At 32.9% G+C, this 20,973-nt stretch overlaps 1 protein-coding gene across 3 annotated transcripts; it reads right to left on the bottom strand.

Annotated features, from left to right (window-relative positions):
• Window positions 1–3,200: 3,200 nt before the first annotated feature.
• On the bottom strand, window positions 3,201–17,830 carry LOC106755317 (cell division control protein 48 homolog B). Of its 3 annotated transcripts, none has more exons than XM_014637447.2 (12): window positions 17,361–17,827; window positions 17,174–17,218; window positions 16,336–16,391; window positions 16,079–16,228; window positions 14,558–14,662; window positions 13,951–14,050; window positions 9,236–9,517; window positions 8,994–9,163; window positions 7,953–8,081; window positions 4,347–4,434; window positions 4,090–4,167; window positions 3,201–3,863 (listed from the first exon to the last, which is right to left on the bottom strand). In XM_014637447.2, exons 1-12 carry the CDS (start codon window positions 17,523–17,525, stop codon window positions 3,390–3,392), a joined length of 1,842 nt encoding a protein of 613 aa, XP_014492933.1. In that variant the 5' UTR covers window positions 17,526–17,827; the 3' UTR covers window positions 3,201–3,389. The 3 variants fall into 3 exon arrangements, with proteins under 3 accessions (XP_014492933.1, XP_022633961.1, XP_022633962.1); XM_022778241.1 differs by having other exon boundaries at window positions 3,724–3,866; window positions 17,361–17,830; XM_022778240.1 differs by lacking the exon at window positions 16,079–16,228.
• Between the last annotated feature and the right edge of the window lie 3,143 nt (window positions 17,831–20,973).

Genomic DNA, 20,973 nt, shown 5'->3' with positions numbered 1-20,973 from the left:
TAGATGAAAATAATGGAAGAATGAAAAAGCAAACCCTAGATAAGATGAAAAGGAGCCTAAGCATCCAAGAGATCCTCTCCAGAGAGTGAAAATTAAGTCTGGCCGCTCTCTTCTGTCAAAAGAATGAGAATGAAATTGTAACAGGGCTATTTATAGCTGAGGAGCGTCACAGAAAACAGGCCCAGGCCCGACGGTTTCGTCATGGACTAGCTCCAATGTTAACTGTTCAGCCACAACGTGTTCATCTTCTTGTCTCATGTTTGTGTGTCTGTGTGTGTGTGTGAGTGTGCGTGTTTGTGTGTGTGTGTGTATGCCTCTGTGTGTGTCTCTGTGTGTGTGTGTGTGCGCGCGTGTGTGTGTCTGCGTGTGCGTGTCCGTGTGTGTCTTTGTGTGTGTGTGTATGTGTATGTGTGCGTCTGTGTGTGTGTGTGTTGTGTGTCTCTGTGTATGTGTGTGTGTGTGTGTGTTTCTATGTCTGTGTGTGTGTGTGTGTTTGTGTGTGTCTCTGTGTATGTGTGTGTGTGTGTGTGTGTGTTTCTATGTNTGTGTGTGTGTGTGTGTGTTTCTATGTCTGTGTGTGTGTGTGTGTTTGTGTGTGTCTCTGTGTATGTGTGTGTGTGTGTGTGTGTGTTTCTATGTCTGTGTGTGTGTTTGTGTGTGTGTGTGTCTTTGTGCCTCTACGTATGTGTGTGTATCTGTTTGTGTGTGTGTGTAATATAAATTTATAGAAGAATTTTCATTTTGATATTTTTAAATAATTATGATATTGTTTTTCTTGATGCATGAAATTATTGAAATTAACTATTCTCTCTTGTGTCACATTTGTGTTTCTTTTTATATAGTATTCATCTTGATATTTTTGAATAATTATGATATTATGTTATTTTTAATCTTTGCAAAATTAATAAAATTAACTTGATTATTTCTTTCTTATATTTACATATTGAAATTTTCATTTCTTTTTGTTTTTATGTATTTCACATAAAAAAACAAAAATAAATATATGATTTTCCATTTAATGACGAGAGTTCAAATTATTTTAGATATGTTTGCATATATTATATAAATAAAATCGTTACAAAAATTTATTCAAATTTAAAAGGTAGCATAATTTTTAAGTAATCAAATAACGTGATTACCATAAAAGATTAATTTTACAAGTAAAAATATGATTAGTTATATTTCAATGGTTCGCTTGTTTTGTTCAAGTATATAAGATTAGTTTAAAAATTTAAGACTTAATACATCATTTGGTCCCTAGTTTGAGATATTGTGTTCAAAGTCCTTCTACCTTTTTTAAAAGTTCACCAATGATCCATATTTCGTTAAAAACGGTTTGTCCTTTTGGCTTACAGCGTTAAAAACATAACAATGCAATTGCCTTTGTGATCAAATATGAATTATCTGTGTGCTTATTGATTGCGTAGCAATGTGAAGTGAATTGACTTGATAAGGTATGTTGAAATGTTAAAAGTTGAATGTATTGAATAAAAGAAAAGGGTTGGGGTTGATATAAAATCATGTGTAAAATCAGAAACCCATTTGTAAAATCAGAAACCCTAATTGCCAATTTGCAATTCACAAAATCATGTGCGAAATCAGAAACCCTAATTGCCAATTTGCTATTCACAAAATCATGTGCAAACTCAAAAACCTTAATCGCTAATTTGCAATTCACAAAAAATTGAAACTCTAACTCTCTCCCAACATTTCGGCAACCATCACCCCATCGTTGTCTTCTTCACCCAAAACCAGAAAAAATGCATTCAAAGAGGAGGAAGAAGGTTGAACAATAATTGAGAAAAAGGATCGGTGGTGACATTGGTGGAGTTCCTGACCAATGACGTGCCTTGGAAAGGATGTAGCAACATCGACGATCACATCTGATTCCGACGCTAACGGCAAAGCGAGGAAAGTGCAGCTATGGGTGAAGGTGGTATTGTCGTGGTCTCATGCAAAGATGGAGGTGGGAGCGACATGTTTCCTCCTCTCTTTTGTTGTGGTTGAATTTGAAAAGAATGAAGAAAGGGAGATTGTTGTGGTTAAACCTTTCCCCTGTCATTCAGTTTTATTTTTTAAAATTTACACCTCAACTGATTTATGTCATGTGTTGCAAAACTATACACCTCATTCACTTTTGACTACAAAGGCATTGCCCTGTTATGTTGAACCATTTTTAATGAAATATGGATCATTAGTGAACTTTTAAAAAAGGTTGGACGACTTTGGACACAATATCCCGAACTAAGAATCAAATGATGTATTAAGCCAAAAATTAATTTCACATTAATTGTATTAAAATATGTAAATATAAATACAAAAATATATTTCCATAATACCATAATAATCTTATAATAACGAGTTATTATTTCAATTCCTAATTATATTTATTATGATCAAAATTCTTAAAAGATTAATCTTGTACTCCTAAATTATTGTAAAACTAGACAGATCTTTTTCAAGATTTGTAACCCTTGTTGAAGACATGTAACGAAAGAAAGGTCAAATAGGGTGCCCAAGAATTGAGGTAAGCACTATTACATCTTAAAAATCTGAATTTTTATTGTATAATATGAAAGTTAGTCATTTAACTTTTCAGATTGCACACTTTAGAAATAAAAAGAAAAATTCTTCTGCATTATGCAATCCGAAAATGGCAAAATATGAAACTTTTCATATGAATGCAAGAAGAAAGTTATGCAGGTGTAGGAAGAAAACACCAGAATTGTAAGGTGCGTTCTGATGGATAGTAGAGCTACCCATTATTTTATTTCGACGAGAAAACCAAATACTAAAAACTCCACCAACATTCCATCCTATTTAATACCCAAAATCCTTGCATTTCCTTCATCTATTTCCAGAAGAAAAAATTGTGATAAATATCGTTAGTTGCGAGATAACCATTGCTAAATCAAATCAATCTTGTGCAAAAGAAAAAAAAAAGGTAATGCTATCCTTTTTAATTACCTTTCTTTTTTGCCATGTCAAGAATTGATCATTGGACTTGTTCGATTGCTCCTCTTTCAGGTTAGGGTAAGCTTGAGTGTAAAATAAAATAAAATAAAAATTATTAAGTTAAATTATTTAATTTGTAAAAATTCTCCTATATTTTCTTTAAAACATACTGAAAACACATTTATAAACGTGTGATTTACAAACTCGTGAACGAAAACAAAGTATTATAGAGAGCAAGAATATGGTGAAAAATACTAAGAACGATACTCGAATAAAATGCCCCACAAATATGCCAAATCACATCTATAATGAATAACTACCTTACGAATAATATGTATTTAACAAAAGAAATCCTACTATGACCAAAATTTTACTCACTATCCCAACACAATAAAAAATGGATTGATCCAAAAACTGCAAAAGGAAAATGCTCTTCAGGTAGCTATGTCATGTACACTTTGGTTTCCCCATACACGATATATGTATTCAGCAGCAGCAGCCACTAACAAACAGCTGACAACCCAAATTTTGACCAAAGACAAAGAATCTGACCTGTTCCTTTTGCCCTTGTCTCCTTTCAAACCTGGTTCGGAGTGGCTTGGCAAAGCTCGAGATGAGGTCTTCATGAAAGATGAGTACGAGTCAATTTCTGCTTTTGTTAACGCTGGTTTTAAAGACCTCTTTGCAATCTGGAAATGGCGATCAAACACAATGGCAGCTGATATGTCTTCCCTTAGAGCTACAATTCCAGCTTCCTTGCAGAGTCCCTCCAGTTCAGCACCTGTAAATAGTTCTGTGTCTTCTGCTAGCCTTCTGAAGTCAACATCATGACCTGTTTTCATCTTTCGCGTATGAACACAAAGTATCTCGTATCGAGCCTCTAAATCAGGTGGTGGTACATACAGAACCTACTATTCCATAATAATATACCAGAGTCAGAGAGGATATTCAATCAACTCTTTTCAACATGCTGAAATCAATATCAATTGCTTGAAGTATATTTTCAACAACAATTTTATCAGTGATTTGTGAAATTCTTATACTGCTGTACATGCACAATCTTTGTACATTTTAACATGTAGAATTCAAGTTACAAGCAGGATCACAAGTATGGTATAGGGCATTATTTTGCACCTGATCAAAACGCCCAGGACGCATGAGTGCAGCGTCAATTGCATAGGGGCGATTTGTAGCTGCTAAAACAAGAATTCCCTGAAATAAAAAGGATGTGATTAACAGGCAGAAAGAAACTAAATGCTAATTACCATCTCTTAAATCTAGTTTTATGATTACTTCTTCGTTTAGATAAAATAAGAATTTCAGAAATAGAGAAAAAGGATGGCTAAAATATCATTAAAACAAAAAGCAAAAGAAGAAAAAGGCACACATACTTTTGCTTCTTCTAAGCCATCAATCTCAGTTAGCAGAGTAGATAAAAGTCTCTCCCCAACTGTGGCACTATTACTTGAACTGTCACCCCTACAATCAAGGAAAAACTCAATATAATTTTATCCACTAAAAATTATTAAAAAGGGTTCCTGTTCCCATCTTGAAAATCATAGAAACATTTACATCAAGGAATTCAACAGCAAACTTTATATGCATGTAACATTTTTAAGCAGAAAATTGACCGAGAACAGTTCACTTCATTTGTTCATGTGGTCTGATGCAACCCTACTACTTTACAGAATGCTAAATATTATAACTAACAAGACAAATCATTGAGCCACCGCACTCTAGTGCCAGCATTAAGAGATTTGTGTAGATATTTTCCTTAAAAAATAAAAATAAATCGTGAAATGCTATTAGCTTGGTAAACTTGAGAATAAAATATGTTAAATATATTATCTTTACCATCAATCTTTTGATAGGTTGTTATTATTCTTTATTTGTATTTTGAACTTAATCCATATTTTTTTTATTATAAATAGAATTTCTTCTATTATAAATAAAATACCTTATGTATAATACAATGTAAGGAAAATTAATCTCATACATAATTTTCACTATATTCAACAAAATATAAGAATGTTTACAGGATGATTCATCACTCAGCTGATTCATCTATTTGAGTCCTTACACCTAGGCGATAGATAGGTACCACAAAACAACGTTTTAGCTCTCCCAAAGATAGACAAAAAATATATGTTAACCTGTTGTAACAAGCCAAACTATTCTAACACCAACATTTCTCCAAACTATAGAGCATGTATGTACCAAGCTTGGAACATAAAAAGTTGAGTTTGAGGTCCTCTCAAGAATTTAGTAAAAATATTTGCAAACTGAATTGGAGGCTAGCAAATTTCCCAGGACAACGAATTCTGTCAAACTGATAATCACAGTACATTATCATTTGCTGAATTTCAAAAAGTTTCAGCTCTCAAAGGAATTTTTCTTTTGAGAAATTACAACACATCCCTTTGATTAAGCTACTTCAGTATTTTTAAACATGGTTATTGAATTGAGATTACAGTAGTGAATCGTTTTTCTTATATTTTGAATCGTGAATTGAATCTTGCTGAGAATAGTAAGATACATAACTTATATAACTTCAAAAATAAATTATAATAAGAATAAATAATTAAATAATTAATTTACATAAAAAAATTTAAAAAATATTTATAAAAGAAATAAAAATATATATATATATATTAAACAATTAATTTTACAAAAAATATAATAATACTTATACATTAAATTTTAAGGCATCCAATATACTTGGTCTGAAAGTAACTGCAAATGCTTCTAAAGTTGACAGATTCTAATAGCAGCATTCCCAATAATAACTATGTCATTAACATACACAATTACATGCACACTTTTCTCATAAGAATTATGACAACACAAATTATTTGTTTCACTATGTTTCAGCCTAAAAGTTATACAATATGGCTAAATTTGTTAAACAAAGTACATGGATATTGTTGAGACCCTAAAAAGACTGATACAATTTACAAACTAACTAAAGAAACCAACCCAAAAAAGTTGCTCATGTAGATTTCCTCCTCTATATCACCATGAAGACAAACATTCTTTATATCTAGTCGGAGAGTTCAATGTCAAATGACAACCATGACAAAGAATAGTCAGGCAAACATGTAATACCTTTTAGTTAGCATCAATACTCTTTTTAGAAATGAGAATATCATTGAAAAAAATATATGATGGCTCTCACAGATAGTTTGTATCATGGACAAAAACACACATAATCAAAGACATAAGAGAGATATGATAGAGTTCATTTGGAAACATGAAAGTATAGGGAATGTGACTTTCTAATTTTGAGGAAGCAAACGACAATAAGAATAACAACCTAGTGATGAACAAGTACACTAACACCAAACAATAAGGAATGAGCAATTCCAACTAAGTCTTTTTTCTTTCTGCTATACTATTTTGTTAAGGAATATAAGAACAAGTTAACTTATGTAAAATGTCATTTGCACTTAAAAGAATAGAAAAGCCAAAAAGAGAAGTATTATTTGACATATCACCCCTCAACATTTTTGATAATTTGACCAAACTTATTTTTCATTTCTTAGTGAGAGTTCATGTCAAACTCAACCTTACAAAATGCTGGTTTCACCCCATTTATATAATTCGGCCTTATTTATAGTTAATGTAAAATCTCCAAGACATACCCTTAGGCAAGGAATGACCATCTTGAACATGTGATTAGATATTTGTGGGTAATCCAACATGAGCCCAATAGTTGTGGCACAAAAATCCATATGGACTTAATCAGAATAAACTCTAACATGACTCTGATAGCATCTTAATAAGAGGTTTATGTCTAACTAACTTATAAGATGAGAATTGTCCCTCACTTATATATTAGAATTCAGTCTTGTTCCTAGTTGTGTGGGATATCCAACAATTTCTTTAAGGAAAGACAAATAGAATACAGTTCATGTCAATCTTTCCTCATCTAAACCCAAGTACATTGAGAACACCTATCTATAAATGTACTGATGTATTGGAGTTACAAGTTTTGAATACATTGGGTTTCACATATTGCTACAACAAAGCAGAAAGTTGAAAATCCATCTTCCACTGTTCAACTTTGTTTCATGATATTTTACTACAATCGCTTCCAAGTGATCAAGGAAGCCTACCAAGGCACCAAAGCTCAACTCATGCAAACCAAGGGAAGTACTTTTCTCCATTACACTTTCCTGAAGTAATTGTGGTGGTCCCCAAAAAAAGAGGTGGTAGATCACGAACACATTTTGAAGTCAGAAAGGTAAAATAGAGGATCTGAGAGGTGTTTTAAGGGCTGCACTTCAAATGGTGGTGAGATACTGGAAACAAAGGTTGAAACAAGGACATGGGAGGCTGATAAACCCATGAAGGAGGCATGATATCATTTCAATGACCAGAGGGTGGTGCATGGCTTCAATGTGCCTAATTGGAGTGTGAAAAGAGGGGGCATGTAATTTAGCCTGTGACTTTTTGGGTTCTCTGTTGCTTGGCAAGATGCACTAGATTTGGTATTCAGAAACTGATGGTGGTCACCGGAGGCAGTTGAAAAAAAACGGAGGCCAGCAACAGTGACAGTGGACAGTGGGTTCTCTGTTACTTAGCGAAACAAACCAAATCCAATGCTCACCAAAGAAAAAATAATGGTGATCAGCAGTGGCTGCCAACAGCAGGCCACAATTTTCTCATTGGACAGTGAAAGAAAGAGGTTGGATTGAATCACTTTGACATCAACTTGAGAATGAAAATGAGAAAGAATGCTTCACAAATGATTCATCTCTCAGCAAATTCATGTATTATGAGTCCTTAAACCATAGATACACAAATATATGAAAAGACTGCACCTAGGTAATAGATAGGCTCCACAAAACAACCTTTAGTTTTCCTATGAATAGACAAAAGATAAGTTAACCTATTTAAACTATTCTAACACTAACAGCTAAAATGCTCAGAACAAAAAACCAATGACGTTTATTATTTTTTCCATAATATATTTCAAATAAAGAAATTTTACTAACCGTTTGGCAGCTACCACATCAGCCTCGTCAAAGAATATTATACTGGGTGCTGCAAGGCGTGCTCTATGAAATGTTTTCCGAAGTAAAGCTTCCCCCTCTCCAACATACATCGAATACAATTCTGCACCACTAATTCAACATTCATTACTTGAAAATTTTTCCATTATTTGAAAATCAGTTTCTTAGAGGAGCTGTACTGCCAAAAAAAAAAGATGTGAAGAAAAAAATATACAATAACAGAAATCAGAATGTTAATGTTAAACTACAGGAAAGAGAGACATTAAGCTGGAACTGTATGTTCCTGAGACAACACTGATGCTTTATTTATATTGAGAGGCAGCAATGCAATAAATAGACAAGATTTTATGTCCTTTATAATGAAGATATGATATAGGGGAATAAATAAAAACAGTTCTAATAATACTTATATAATGTAGATATATATATTCTTGATTATATAAGATTTGCTCCACATTTCTATAATTTTAACAGTTATAGAACTGGAGAACTAAAAATCTAGAATATATCAAAGCATAGCATCACCAATACAGAAAATAACACAAGTGCTACTTATCAACAGAATGGGTGGGAGATGATAGACGAAAAGGTGTTAAATGACTTTAAGCTTTCAAAATAGCTGTCCATAATCTAGTGATATTAGTTTACCCATTTATTTAAGACAATTTATTTTGTTGGATTTCAAACTAACTTTCGTTCATTCCTTTGGCATGTATTACCTTACAACTCTTTTCTTCCCTTCTTTTATGAAAATCATGCATCCTAGAATGATCTGGATACTCACTTGAAAAAGATGAATTTATATTCAGAGAGAGAACAAAATAATGAGAAGGGTTTGAAGGTATTTGAAAATAGAATAGTGGGTCCTAGCACGGGGGAGTGTCTTTGTCTCTAAAATGGTCATCAGTTCCGTAAAACAAGGAAAAGGATCCATTTCATGCTAGGCATAAACTTCTATGTAATAATGCGAAGACCCATTTTCTCCCACACTACAAAGATAACACTTTAAAACATTAAAAAAACCTTAAGGAAAAGAAAGATGCTTGGGCAGCATGTGCAGCCGCTTTGGCAAGGGTAGTTTTGGAACATCCTGGAGGCCCATGGAGAAGAATTCCACGTACAGGGGATATTCCTAATCTTGAAAAGGCAGCAGAATGCTTAATAGGCCATTCGACAGCTTGCTGGAGTTTTTTCTGTTTATGGACAAAAGTATCAATGAAGATTCTCACAGTAAAATTCAAATCAAATGAAAAATTTTAACAAACCTTTAATTCTTTTAATCCACCAATGTCTTCCCAAGTCACTTTGGGAATTTCCACAGTAACACCTCTTGTTATACTGGGACCAACAACAGACCTTGCATTCTTCCAATCTTCCATTGTTAGACTGAAATTACTAGCATCTTCTGCATTTGAACATCGTTTAATTGCAATCATGGTAGCTTCACGACACAAAGCCTCCAAATCAGCTCCAACATAACCATTGCACAAAGCAGCAATAGACTTTAAGTCAATACTGGGATCCAAGGGAATTGTCTTTGTATACAACTGTAACAAGTTATAAATCCATGTCGTCACACTTCAGAAATAAAGAATCCAATGAAATAAGCAAAAAATGAAAATATTTTAACATCAAACTTTCTTCCTAACCAACTGCTGTGAGAAATTACACTAAAAAAGTTGAGTGGAGGGCCGTGAAAGTGAAATCTGTTGAGTGGAGAGCCATGATGCATACATATATGCAACCCATGCCCACATAACCTCAAAAGATTGAAGTGTGGACAGTGCACAACCCACTTTAACCGGCTTCAAAACTTTATTTAATCATATGTGACGTTGCTGTAAATGGAAATATTGCAAATTACATGTAAATATTTGTGTATCAGGCTTGAAATCCCTGGAATAAAGGGATCCTGTTAAGAACCCAGAGATAGTAAATGACAGAAAAACACTAAAAGAAGCAAAAAAAAACCTTGTACTGTATTATTCACTTTACACACAGTAAAAGCCAAAGCTTCCAAAGGAAAACTGCAATATATAGACTTTCCTAGAAGGTCTCCCCCCCTCAATAACAACTAACAATTTTACTATTTTTATCTTTAAATTTCTTCCTAACCCTCTCATTACTTCCATGCCTAACAGATTCAGTCTGGGAGTCTGTATAGGAGGTTATTTCTGAATATTAGGAGATTATTTCTGATCTTTAGCAGTGAATTGTTTCCGTTGGAGATCCTACCATCAAACTAGGAAACACCAAGACCTCTATCCTACACTTCTTGGCAAGGTAGTCATAATCACGTTCTAGAGCATAAGATCATACATGCCTACCATATTCTCCGCACTCTCCGATTTTGCACCACCTCAAGGTCATCATTTTGGTGGATCATGTTGGAAAACCTTCGAAGATTGTGTTAGGTTTTTTAAGAGTAAGAAACCAATCTATAGATAATATATTAGGATTAAACACTCAAAACTGACAATTCAACATAAGTTCACATTAACATCAATGGAAAACGTAATTAAGGGAACATTCAACAGCATCCCAAAGGAAATAAATCCCTTCATACAGGATAAACCCTGTCCAAACTTAAGAAAATACAACACACCCACTAGGAGGAACCATTTCCTCCTTAAAAGATAACCCTTACTAAACTTAATAACTACCTTTAACCACCCCTAAACTGCCCAACCACCGTTAACTGTCATGAAACTTCTGATTTCGAACCTTCTTCCTAACATACACCTTAAAGGTCTTATCAGATTGTGACTTGCATGGAAGCAGCATTTTTTGTGGCTTGCTTTCTAGGTTATTTTCTTGGGTTCGGTCATCATGAGAACAAGAAGCTTTAATGAGAATGTTTATGGGTAACGAATGGAAGTCTAGTTGGTTTGGCAAAAAGGATGGAAAAAATATCAGAGGATGTGGTTTTGGATAAGGACAATATCATGATTTGGATAAAAGGGAGAAGTGCCTCTAATTGAAGTGCATTGATCAGTTGATTCAGATAATAAACCAACCATGGGGGATCATTTATGAAGCAATAGAAAGATAAGGAGAAGATACAAAACTTTCAATGTAGTCAAAAAGGTATCTGATCTAAGTGTCAATATACTATTTAGTGGTTTTGAAATTGAAAGCAAAAAACTAACTCAATGTAATATATTTTGGTTTCTTATTTTCCTTTGTGGAATGTACTAAATGACCCAATAAGCCGAGACTATCTAGGCGAATGCATCATATTAACTCAAATCGAGAAGTACCAAGTAAAACCAAGAAGTATTAAGAAAGGTCGAGATTGTCTCGACATAATCATATATGATGATTACACAACTAATCAAGCAATATGAGCATCTAAAAAACACTAATCTTCGTGTTTAAATCAGGATTAACGCTAATATTGGCCATCCCCACAGCCCATGCAGATAAAATCTCATTAAGAATCGTATAAATAGACAACTACCCTAAGGTACTGTTTACTACTGACATTGTTGCTAATTCATTACCACATTAACTACAACCCCTAAACACTAACTACATGTCAAAGTGTCTTTGCAAGCACATCACCCTCCTAGACCGAGACCTATCAGAGTGAACCAAAGACCTTTAGGCACCTCAAGGCCAATAAAAAAAGACATTGTGGTCATACAATGGCAATCTCAGTCTTCTAAGAGCATTTTGGTGCCCAATTTGAGATTCAAATTTATGACCACTGTTAGAAGTCTCACATCAACTAGAGATAAGACTAATTTATAATATATAAGTGGATGCAAACCTTATCTTACAATCGGTTTTGTGGAGTTGAATTAGACTTAAAGTTCACTTCTTAACATAGTATAGGCCAAGTTAAAACCTATCCTAGTGATATTTGTTGTTTGTTGGGCATATTGTTTCATCCGTTATCGGACTGCTATCGGACTACCCATTAATATCTAGTCTCACGCTCGAGATGTATATACCTTGACGTGAATGAGTTGTGTTGAAAGTCTCACATTGACTAAAGATAAGGCCAACTTATAATATATAAGTGGGTGCAAACCTCACTTTACAAGCCGGTTTTGTGGGATTGAGTTAAGCTTAAAGTTCCCTTCTTAATAACCACATGGGTGAAATCGTAGCAATAAGTGACTCATTAATCAAGCCCTTTCAACCTAGGGTGTTTTATTAGCACATCAATCACTCCCAAAAGAAACTCGTTAATCAAGCCTTCTCAGCCTAGGATGCTTATCATATTTGCTTTTGCTTTAATTTAGGTCCACACAAAATGAAGGAATAGACTACAGCAAAGCACAATGAGTGATGTTTGCTATGGCTAATTCAAACTTAGTTAAGATGAAAACATGAAAACCAAATCAAATTAATATTTATGATTATTCATTTGATGATGAGTGGATTATGGAAGATGAGCATGAGAACAACGAAGCACTGCATTTGGGTGTAATGAAAACTTGGTTCCGATCAAGTTGGGGAGGATGAAACTATACCTCAACATGATTTAGACATTACTAACTTAAAGGATAAAAGAGATGGAATTTCAAATGATGGAATTGAAGGTCTACATGGAGATTATGAAGTTAACTTGCAAAATTATTTGCTTTAAATGAATTATTATTTTGCAACAAAGATAGAATTCTTATTTGGCAATAGGATGGAGCTATTGGTTTATTGATTGGTAACTAGGAAGGAGAATTGTTCTATAACTAGGATTAGGGTTTTACTATATAATTACACCACATCTATTGGCTTACTATTTTATATGTTTATTATTGTTGCATATTCCAAATCAATTAGAGATATGGTCAACTTATAGTATATACGTGAATGCAAACTTTACTTTACAAGCCATTTGTGATATTGAATTAAGTTTAAATTTCACTTCCTTAAGATAGTATCAAAGTCATTTAGAGCCTATCCTAGTCAACTTTGTTGGGACTATTATGTCACATCACATGCTATCAGGTCCCCCTAGTCCATGTTTGAGATTTCCAATCCTCAAGCTAAGAGAGGTGTTGGATATCTCATATCAACTATAGATATGACCAAATTATAATTAATAAGAAGAGTGCAAACTTCATCTTACAGGTAAATTTTGTAAAACTGAATTATGTTTAAATTTCACTTTCCTAAGAATTATAGTTTTTGATTCACGTTGAACTAAAGTTCAATTATGACTTTCAAGTGACATAAAATGGTTTGTTACTTTAAACGCACATATATATGGTATATATGAATTTCATAAATCCTGTAAGATCTTACAATCTGTGTTACAACCTCCTGATTTACAATCCATACTTCCCTTTTCGATTTTGAGTAAGATCTTGAATTAGACTAGCTTGCTTTTTGGACATGACACTTGTCAAACATGTGTCTAACACTCCTCAATCGTGTCAAAATTAAAAATCATTTTTTTCAGCCCAAACACCTCTTCAACACATCTTGAACACCTCAAACAGCTTGAGCATGACTATTCTTGGCTAAACACTTCCTAGACACTACTATAATATAAAAGGGAAGAAAAGAAATTAAAAGAAAACAACATACATTATAAATATCGAAAGACATTTTTCAGGTTTCATTCCACAAGACTAACCAGTTCTTTCAACTATTAAGATACATGTTCCTTATTTAATATTCTATTGTGAAGGATGATATTACAGGAAAATGTATCAAATTAGAGTGAAAATTATATAAATCTTAATTCTCAGTTGAGACTTTTGTCACGTTGATAATACATCGGTAGTTACTCTTCGACATTAGTCATGTTCTAGTCAGTGGTATGTCCAGTGTCAGCCTCATGGGCTATAAATACCCGTGTAATATCATTTTGAAATTATCATTGAAAATCATTTTTCTCTCTTCCGATTGAGATTTTCCTCATTAAGATTGAGAACAAGGTAAGGACCCCAAAATACCCTGGTGTGGTATAGTTTAAATAACCAAATCATCATCAAAGAGACAAAAATTTTGTATCACTAAAAATTACCTTCAGAATTTGATAGCGGTCCTCTTCATTTGGGACAGTAACTTCTATTTCAGCATCAAAACGTCCAGACCTTCTTAGTGCAGGGTCAATTGCATCCACTCTATATGCAGAAACCAGATGCATGAAATTCGTCAGAGAAAAACCAGATCAGGTGTAGGTGAATGACTTTAAGCAGTGTTAAGAAATTACCAGTATTACATTATTAAATCCATAGATTTTAAGAAAAGATGAAGAGCGCAAGAGATAAAATCAGAGGTTCCAGACATCATAAGAAAATAGAGGAACAAATTTATGAAACAGCACTCTTAATAACCCATCAACATGCAGAAAACAACTAAAACCACCCTCTGCTCTTATTGATCCATCAGGAAAAGTACAAGAACTTAAACCAATCACTGCTCTACTTAATACATAAACAATAACTTCTTCAACGACATGCTATGAAAACTTTAAAGTAGTGATATCAGACTTCTAAAAACAGTGTACAGGTTCAAAAAGCTGGGCATGTGTGAACATTGAATTTCATACGAGAACCAATTTGCATTCATTCCCAATAATTTATATTTCTAAAGAATCATAAATAATCATTGAGAACGCAGCAGCTAACCTGTTAGTTGATGCAACCACAACTACGCCTGGTGTAGAATAGGATGGTTTATTTGAGTCCATCAGAGTAAATAGTTGAGAGGCAAGTCGAACATCTTGTTCCCTTCTGCATGTAGACAATTTTAAATGATGTCATCAATGAGATTGCCACACGAATAAACAAATCCCTATTAAACTATATATTTACCCTAATAAAACTCAAAAGAATTCACTAGATCCAGGCCCACATGTTTCACTTTATAATATGAAGGCATTGTACAAATGCAACAGAAGTTCGAGACAACTTCATACAGCTAGTCCAGAAATAGCAGGATAATACGTATTATTACTGAAATTCTGCAACTGGTATCGGTATGGTATCAATAAAAGTGATTAGTTTGTTGGGAATTACTAGAACTCCTCCACACTAGATAAAAAAACAGAGACAAAGTATATAGTAAATCTGAGAAAACTCAAGATGCCCATTCTCCTCTACCCTATCCCAATCTAGTCTTCACCAATCAAAACCTCATATAGAAGTCACATTTCTAAACAAACAAAAGAAACACATGACAAAGTATGGAAAATCAACTGCAAGTAAGTAATCTTGTCGTTTAAGCTAAGCAGCAACTGATATCATTCTGATAACTTCTGTTCAAAAAATCAAAAAACGAACCTCTTCATTATTATCACTTCATACACTTGACCTGGAACATCCAACACTAGCCCATTTAATGCAATTGGTAACAAAGGAAACATCATTCTAAAAACTTTTAAATAACTTTTTTAAGGATTGTAACTTTTTATCCATTGAATGATGTTAATATTTCACAGCATTCCTGACTATTTTTATATGGTATAAGGGATCCATTTACTTAGGAATAACTCTTAGACACTTACCTGCTTATTATCACGTTATAAATATTAAATTCCATCAACCAAACATTGAATTTTGTCTCATCATCTCACAATGACCAAGTACACCAAATTTTACATAAAGTCAACATTTATAGGTATGTAATCTTATAGTCAATTATACCTTTTATTTTTCATTACAATGAATTTATTTCATAAAGCATCAAATAGATTTAAAAATACAAATAAAATTTTGTAAATTTGAGCTACTTGATGAAAATATTCAATTTTACAGTTGGATTCATGAAATTTAATGTCTATTGCGGTAAGTGGATTAGCCCCCAAAATATATTGACAAAATAACAACCTAGTCAAAATATCAAAGAAAACATATTAAAATAAAACATTTGAACTACTGAATTTTGATGACACTCTACAGACAGACATGCAGGCTACAACCTATCCACAAATCAGGCAAATGTAAAATATTTAGGGCAACACATAACAGATTTAAAACAAGTCAATGAGAGGTAAAAAGATTATAGCAAAGAGAATATACTTTTATGCAAGGTTATAGAGTTCTCCTGCAGGAGATGTTTTAATTTACATTAGAGAATACCACCATCAAAATTGTGTTCACAGACAAAATTTATATTATTTAACATAGAAGTAGTCAATTGTTTCATACTTGGAACTTCGGCGAGCACACAACGCATCTATTTCATCTATAAAGATAACAGATGGCTTGCCCCAGGCTACATTAGATGATGCCTCAGAAAAAGCATCACGGAGAATTCTCTCACTCTCACCAGCATGTGCTCTGTGAACAGTGTGTGGACTGAAAAATACATAAACAAACAAATAATGACAAGCTATTGATTCTGATTCAAGGTCAAAGAACTTCCAAACACTAAATCCCTTAAACTACATTCAAAAGACGAGTACCTGATAATTGTCAAATGTGCCCCACACTCCCGAACAACTGCTCGTACCAAACTTGTCTGAATAAAATCCACCATACAGGCAAAGATATAACTAACTATACACTTCATAAACCAAGCACATGTAAGTTTAACTCATAACATGACTGCACCACATTAAGACATGTTTTTTGTTATTTTCACTCATTCCCATTGACAAATCTTGCCTTTATCCCTTCAACAACAGTTCAGGATTTTACCAACATATTGTCTGTAATTGGTATCTATTAAACTCTGGGGAAGAGAGAAACGCTGAGCTGAAACCATGTATTTCTGAGACAGCACGGGTACTTCATTTATATTGAGAAAAAGCAACCAAAAAATAAATAGAGAATATTTGATATCCTCTAACAACAAAGATATTATAAGGGAATAAATATAAATGTTCATAATGGTAGTGTTGTAAATAGCATATTATTACAATAAAAAATATTTTTATCTCCACCGTAATTTTAGAAAAAAAATATCTTCATAATCTTCCTTATGCTAAAATAAATAGGAAAAGTATGAAGATATTGTTTCCAAATTACAATTACAATAATAATATGCTATTTATAATATATATATATATATATATATATATATACACACACACATATATAATATATGTGTGTGTGTAATCAACATATTCCCGTGTAAAGAGTATCAACTCCTTATTTCTATGACTACAACAGTATATATGTGTTATAAACATGAGGTCTAACCCGAGTACTAATCAGACTGGTCAGTGGATGTTTTGTCAACCCGAGTACTAATCTGTTCCATGTTAAGTTAAAAAGGGATCAGTTTTCAAAAGAAATCACCTTTCCAGTTCCTGGTGGACCGTACAGCAGCAATCCTCTGGACCACTAAAAGGAAATAAAGGAAATTAAAAAAAAAAAAACAAAAAAAACAAAACAGAACAAGACATAGATAAATTGAAAGTTATAAAGATCAAGACCCACGGATTAATAGAAGGAAAAACATAATAAACAAAGGAAAAATTATAACCTTAAGGCCAAGCTTCTGTGCCTCTTGAGAGAAATGAAGAGGGAATATGATGAGTTCTCTAAGGGCCTGAAGAGCTTCAGCGTTGCCACCAATGGCTTCCTCGGCTCTCCAGTGACTGTTGTTGTCACTGCTGTTGCTGGTACAGCTTTCCATCTCTGCACACATAAGATGGCTGAGAGTGGATAAGTCTAATGAAGCTCCGACACGGCCTTCAACCCGCGCTTCCACGCTTCGGAAGAGTTCCGGACAAGTACTCCGGTCGGGAGCGTCCACAACACGGTGTCGGACACGTTTTATGGGCCTGGCACGGCCTTGTTTCAGACGGGCGGAGAAGACACTGTCTGCGCCGGAAAAGCTCAGGAGTTAACACGGCCTACACAGAATAGACTTGCAGTTGCAAAGGAAATAGAAAAGGAAAGGGGGCATGAAGGAGAAGAAGAGTTTGAAAAAACCTAGCTTTCTTTTCTTATTAATTTAATAAGTTTGTTGTTATCTATATATAATCAATAATAACTGTCTAAAAAATAATACATCATTTTATACAATTTTTTTAATTTTATCCTCTTAATTACTAGTTTTAAATTTAAATGAATATTTATAGTAAAGGAAATATTTTTTAATTTTATCATTTTAATAAATTTTTTTAATCTAATATAATTTATATATCTGTATATAACAAGGTATATTTTTTATGTTTTTTTTTAATTTTATCTTCCTAATTACTATTTTCTAATTTTAAATAATTATATATAATAAAAATTACTTTTCAGTTTTATCATTTTAGAAAAAAAAAAATAATTCAAATAATTATCTATAACCATATAAGAAATTAGTAAATTTATTTTATTATTCATTTTATTTTGTTGACAAGTATATTAAAAAGTTAATTTTTTAATCATTTAGTATTTTTATTTATATTTTTTTATGAAATGTACATAAAAATTCTTTTATTTTTTATATGTTTATTTATTTTATTTTATTTTATTATTATACATGTATAAAATTTATTTTACCTTTTTATCTATTTATTTTATTTTTAAATTAATTTGTCTATAATATCTTTTTATTCTTAAGTTTATTCTCTTATAATTTCTAATAAATTAATCGCTTAATAAATTATTGAAAATAACCTAAAGTAAAAATATTATACTATTTTTTTATTGTTATTTTATATTTTTGTGATTTATAATTATTTGATCAATATAAAAATTAAATTCAAAAATAAATTTTTAATTTTATTTTTTAAATTAATATTATTTTATAAAATAGTATATATATATATATATATATATATATAAATATAATAGTCTATTCAGAATATTGAACGAGATAAACATTTATAAAAAATATAATATTTGAAGTAGATTTTATCTAAACACAAAGAACTTATGTTATAGTGAAAACATAATCCAAGTAAACTTTAAGCTAAATGGTGATGTTTAAGATTCAAAATCCAAATGTGCTAAGTCATTAAGAGTTTGACAAAACAAATCATTTATGATATTAGTATTACGTTTAAACACCATTAAATGATATATAACTATATGATATTTGAAACATTTCTGATGCATAGACATAAAAATGTGCCAAATGTTCTAGAAGCCTTAACAGAGTGTCTAAACATTATAGTTGTCGCAATCGGTGTCGTGATGAGACGACGATACAAAAAGAAAACGATTTTGAAAAAGATATTTTGAAGTCACCCCATAGTTTATTCTGGAAAACTTAAGTAAAAACATAAAATGATAAGGCATGGTCTGTTGAAACGAGATTCTAGGTCCGAGAGTTGGTTACCTGTAGAGAAGGTATTAGCATCTTACATCATCTGCCTGAAAGCAGTACCCTTAATTAAATACGTGAATGTGATTTGATTTTTAAAATGTTTAAATATTCCTAAAAATAAAACTCTAAAGAAACAAAATATATATTTTATTTTTTTTGTGATTGACCTTGCTCCTACTTATTCTCAAAGTAAGAAATCTTTGTTGTTTGAAAAAATATGTTTTGTATTTTGGTATTTTTGTGTGAGAAAGAGAAAAGGCTTTTTAGCACAAGGCCTACGCAAACAGTCGCCCTTGTACTTAACCTTTAAAAACGTATTTTTATTATTTTTTGTGAAAAATAGGAGAAAAGGTTTTTAACACAAGGTCAAACGGTCGCATGTGTGCTTTAACCTTTTAAACATATTTTTATTATTTTTGTGAAAAAAGAGAAAAGGATTTTAGCACAAGGCGAATAACGAAGGTGATTGATGACTTGAGGAGAGGTTGATGGATGAAGATGAAGAAAGGTTGAAGCAGAGTTTCATGTTGTTCAGGGCCGTGTATTCGGTTCCACAAATGGGGTATCAGGTTCCAGTGGTGAGAAGAAAATGCACATATTCCTATATTCGGTTCCGTCTCACGTATCCGGTTCCATTGGTTTGAAGAAATTACACACAAGAGTATTCGGTTCCAGAACTTCTTCTATTCGGTTCCAGCTTGTATGGGATTTAAAAAATGTTACGTATTCGGTTCTACAAAAGTTGTATTCTGGGTTCTTAAAAAGCAAAACACCGCTAACGTTGAGTTGCAGGATTTGCTCTTGAATAACTCAGGAAAGGGTTTGGTGTGGAGAACATGAGCACCACATATGAGGATTTTAGCACACAAGCTTTTATCTTATATTATGGATTAACATTTGACCTAATTAAAAAACTTGTAGGTTGAGGTATAAAGACCCTGGCATCCGAGATTAAATTCGTATTATCATTGAGGACAATCACTTGCTGAAAAATAAAAGCCAATGGTTTAAGTGGCCAAACCTTTGATGCCAAAGGTAAGTGAGGTCAAAGGAGGTGTGTAGACATTCTTCAATGGGTAGGGTGATAGATCTTTCATTGAAGAGAATGAACATACGGTTGCTGCTCATTTTTGTATATGCAATCAAACCTTTAGATGGATGATAGAGGTTGCATGTTCCTTTTTGTATAAGAATAGCAAGGCCTTTTTCTTGTAATTGTCCCATGCTTAACAAATTTTTTTGAAGCTCTGGGACATAGTATACATCACGAATAAGGAAGGTTGTGCCATTAAACGTCAATCTGGCACTTCCTATTCCAAGGACAGTCATCTGAGAGTTGTTTCCACATTTGAAAAAATGTTGATCTCCATATGCCAATTCTACAAACATACCTTTATCATCACACATATGATTAGAACACCCTGAATCCAAAAACCATGCGTAACTCCTTTTGGATTCCTTTTCTACAGTAGCCATTAGAAGAAGCTCTTCTGTTTCATCTAACTCTACATAATTTGCTTCTCCTTTGTTCCATAGAGGACATTCATACTGAAAATGTCCCAAGTGGTGGCACTTGAAGCATTCCACAGTGGCTTTTGAAGAAAATTGTCTTCCTCTTCCCCGTCCACGACCACGATATGTTCCCCTTCCTCTTCCTCTACCTCTACCGCGACTGCTTTCTGATGTGAGTACTTGTTCGTTATCTTGGTAGACCTTTTTAAATTTTTGCTCATGGACTACCAAGGAGCTTTGAAGTTCATCAATAGACATTGTCTCTGTGTCCTTTGACTCTTCAATCGAAACCACAATATAGGTGAAACGTGGTATTAAC

Source organism: Vigna radiata, unplaced genomic scaffold (genome assembly GCF_000741045.1).
Source record: "Vigna radiata var. radiata cultivar VC1973A unplaced genomic scaffold, Vradiata_ver6 scaffold_100, whole genome shotgun sequence".
Taxonomy (NCBI): Eukaryota; Viridiplantae; Streptophyta; class Magnoliopsida; order Fabales; family Fabaceae; genus Vigna; species Vigna radiata.
The sequence above is the reverse complement of the archived record's forward strand: the minus strand, read 5'-3'. Positions and strand labels throughout refer to the sequence as shown.

Bases quoted from the DNA above. Each gene is read 5' to 3' on its own strand.
- LOC106755317 (XM_014637447.2), bottom strand. From the start codon at position 17,525: ATGTGTGCAGAGATGGAAAGCTGTACCAGCAACAGCAGTGACAACAAC. The intron at 14,663-16,078 runs GTATGAAACAAT...GTCTACATGCAG, and splicing joins TGTGCTCGCCGAAGTTCCAA to AAGGGAACAAGATGTTCGAC. The intron at 9,164-9,235 runs GTTTGTTAAAAT...GTCCATAAACAG, and splicing joins GTGGATTAAAAGAATTAAAG to AAAAAACTCCAGCAAGCTGT.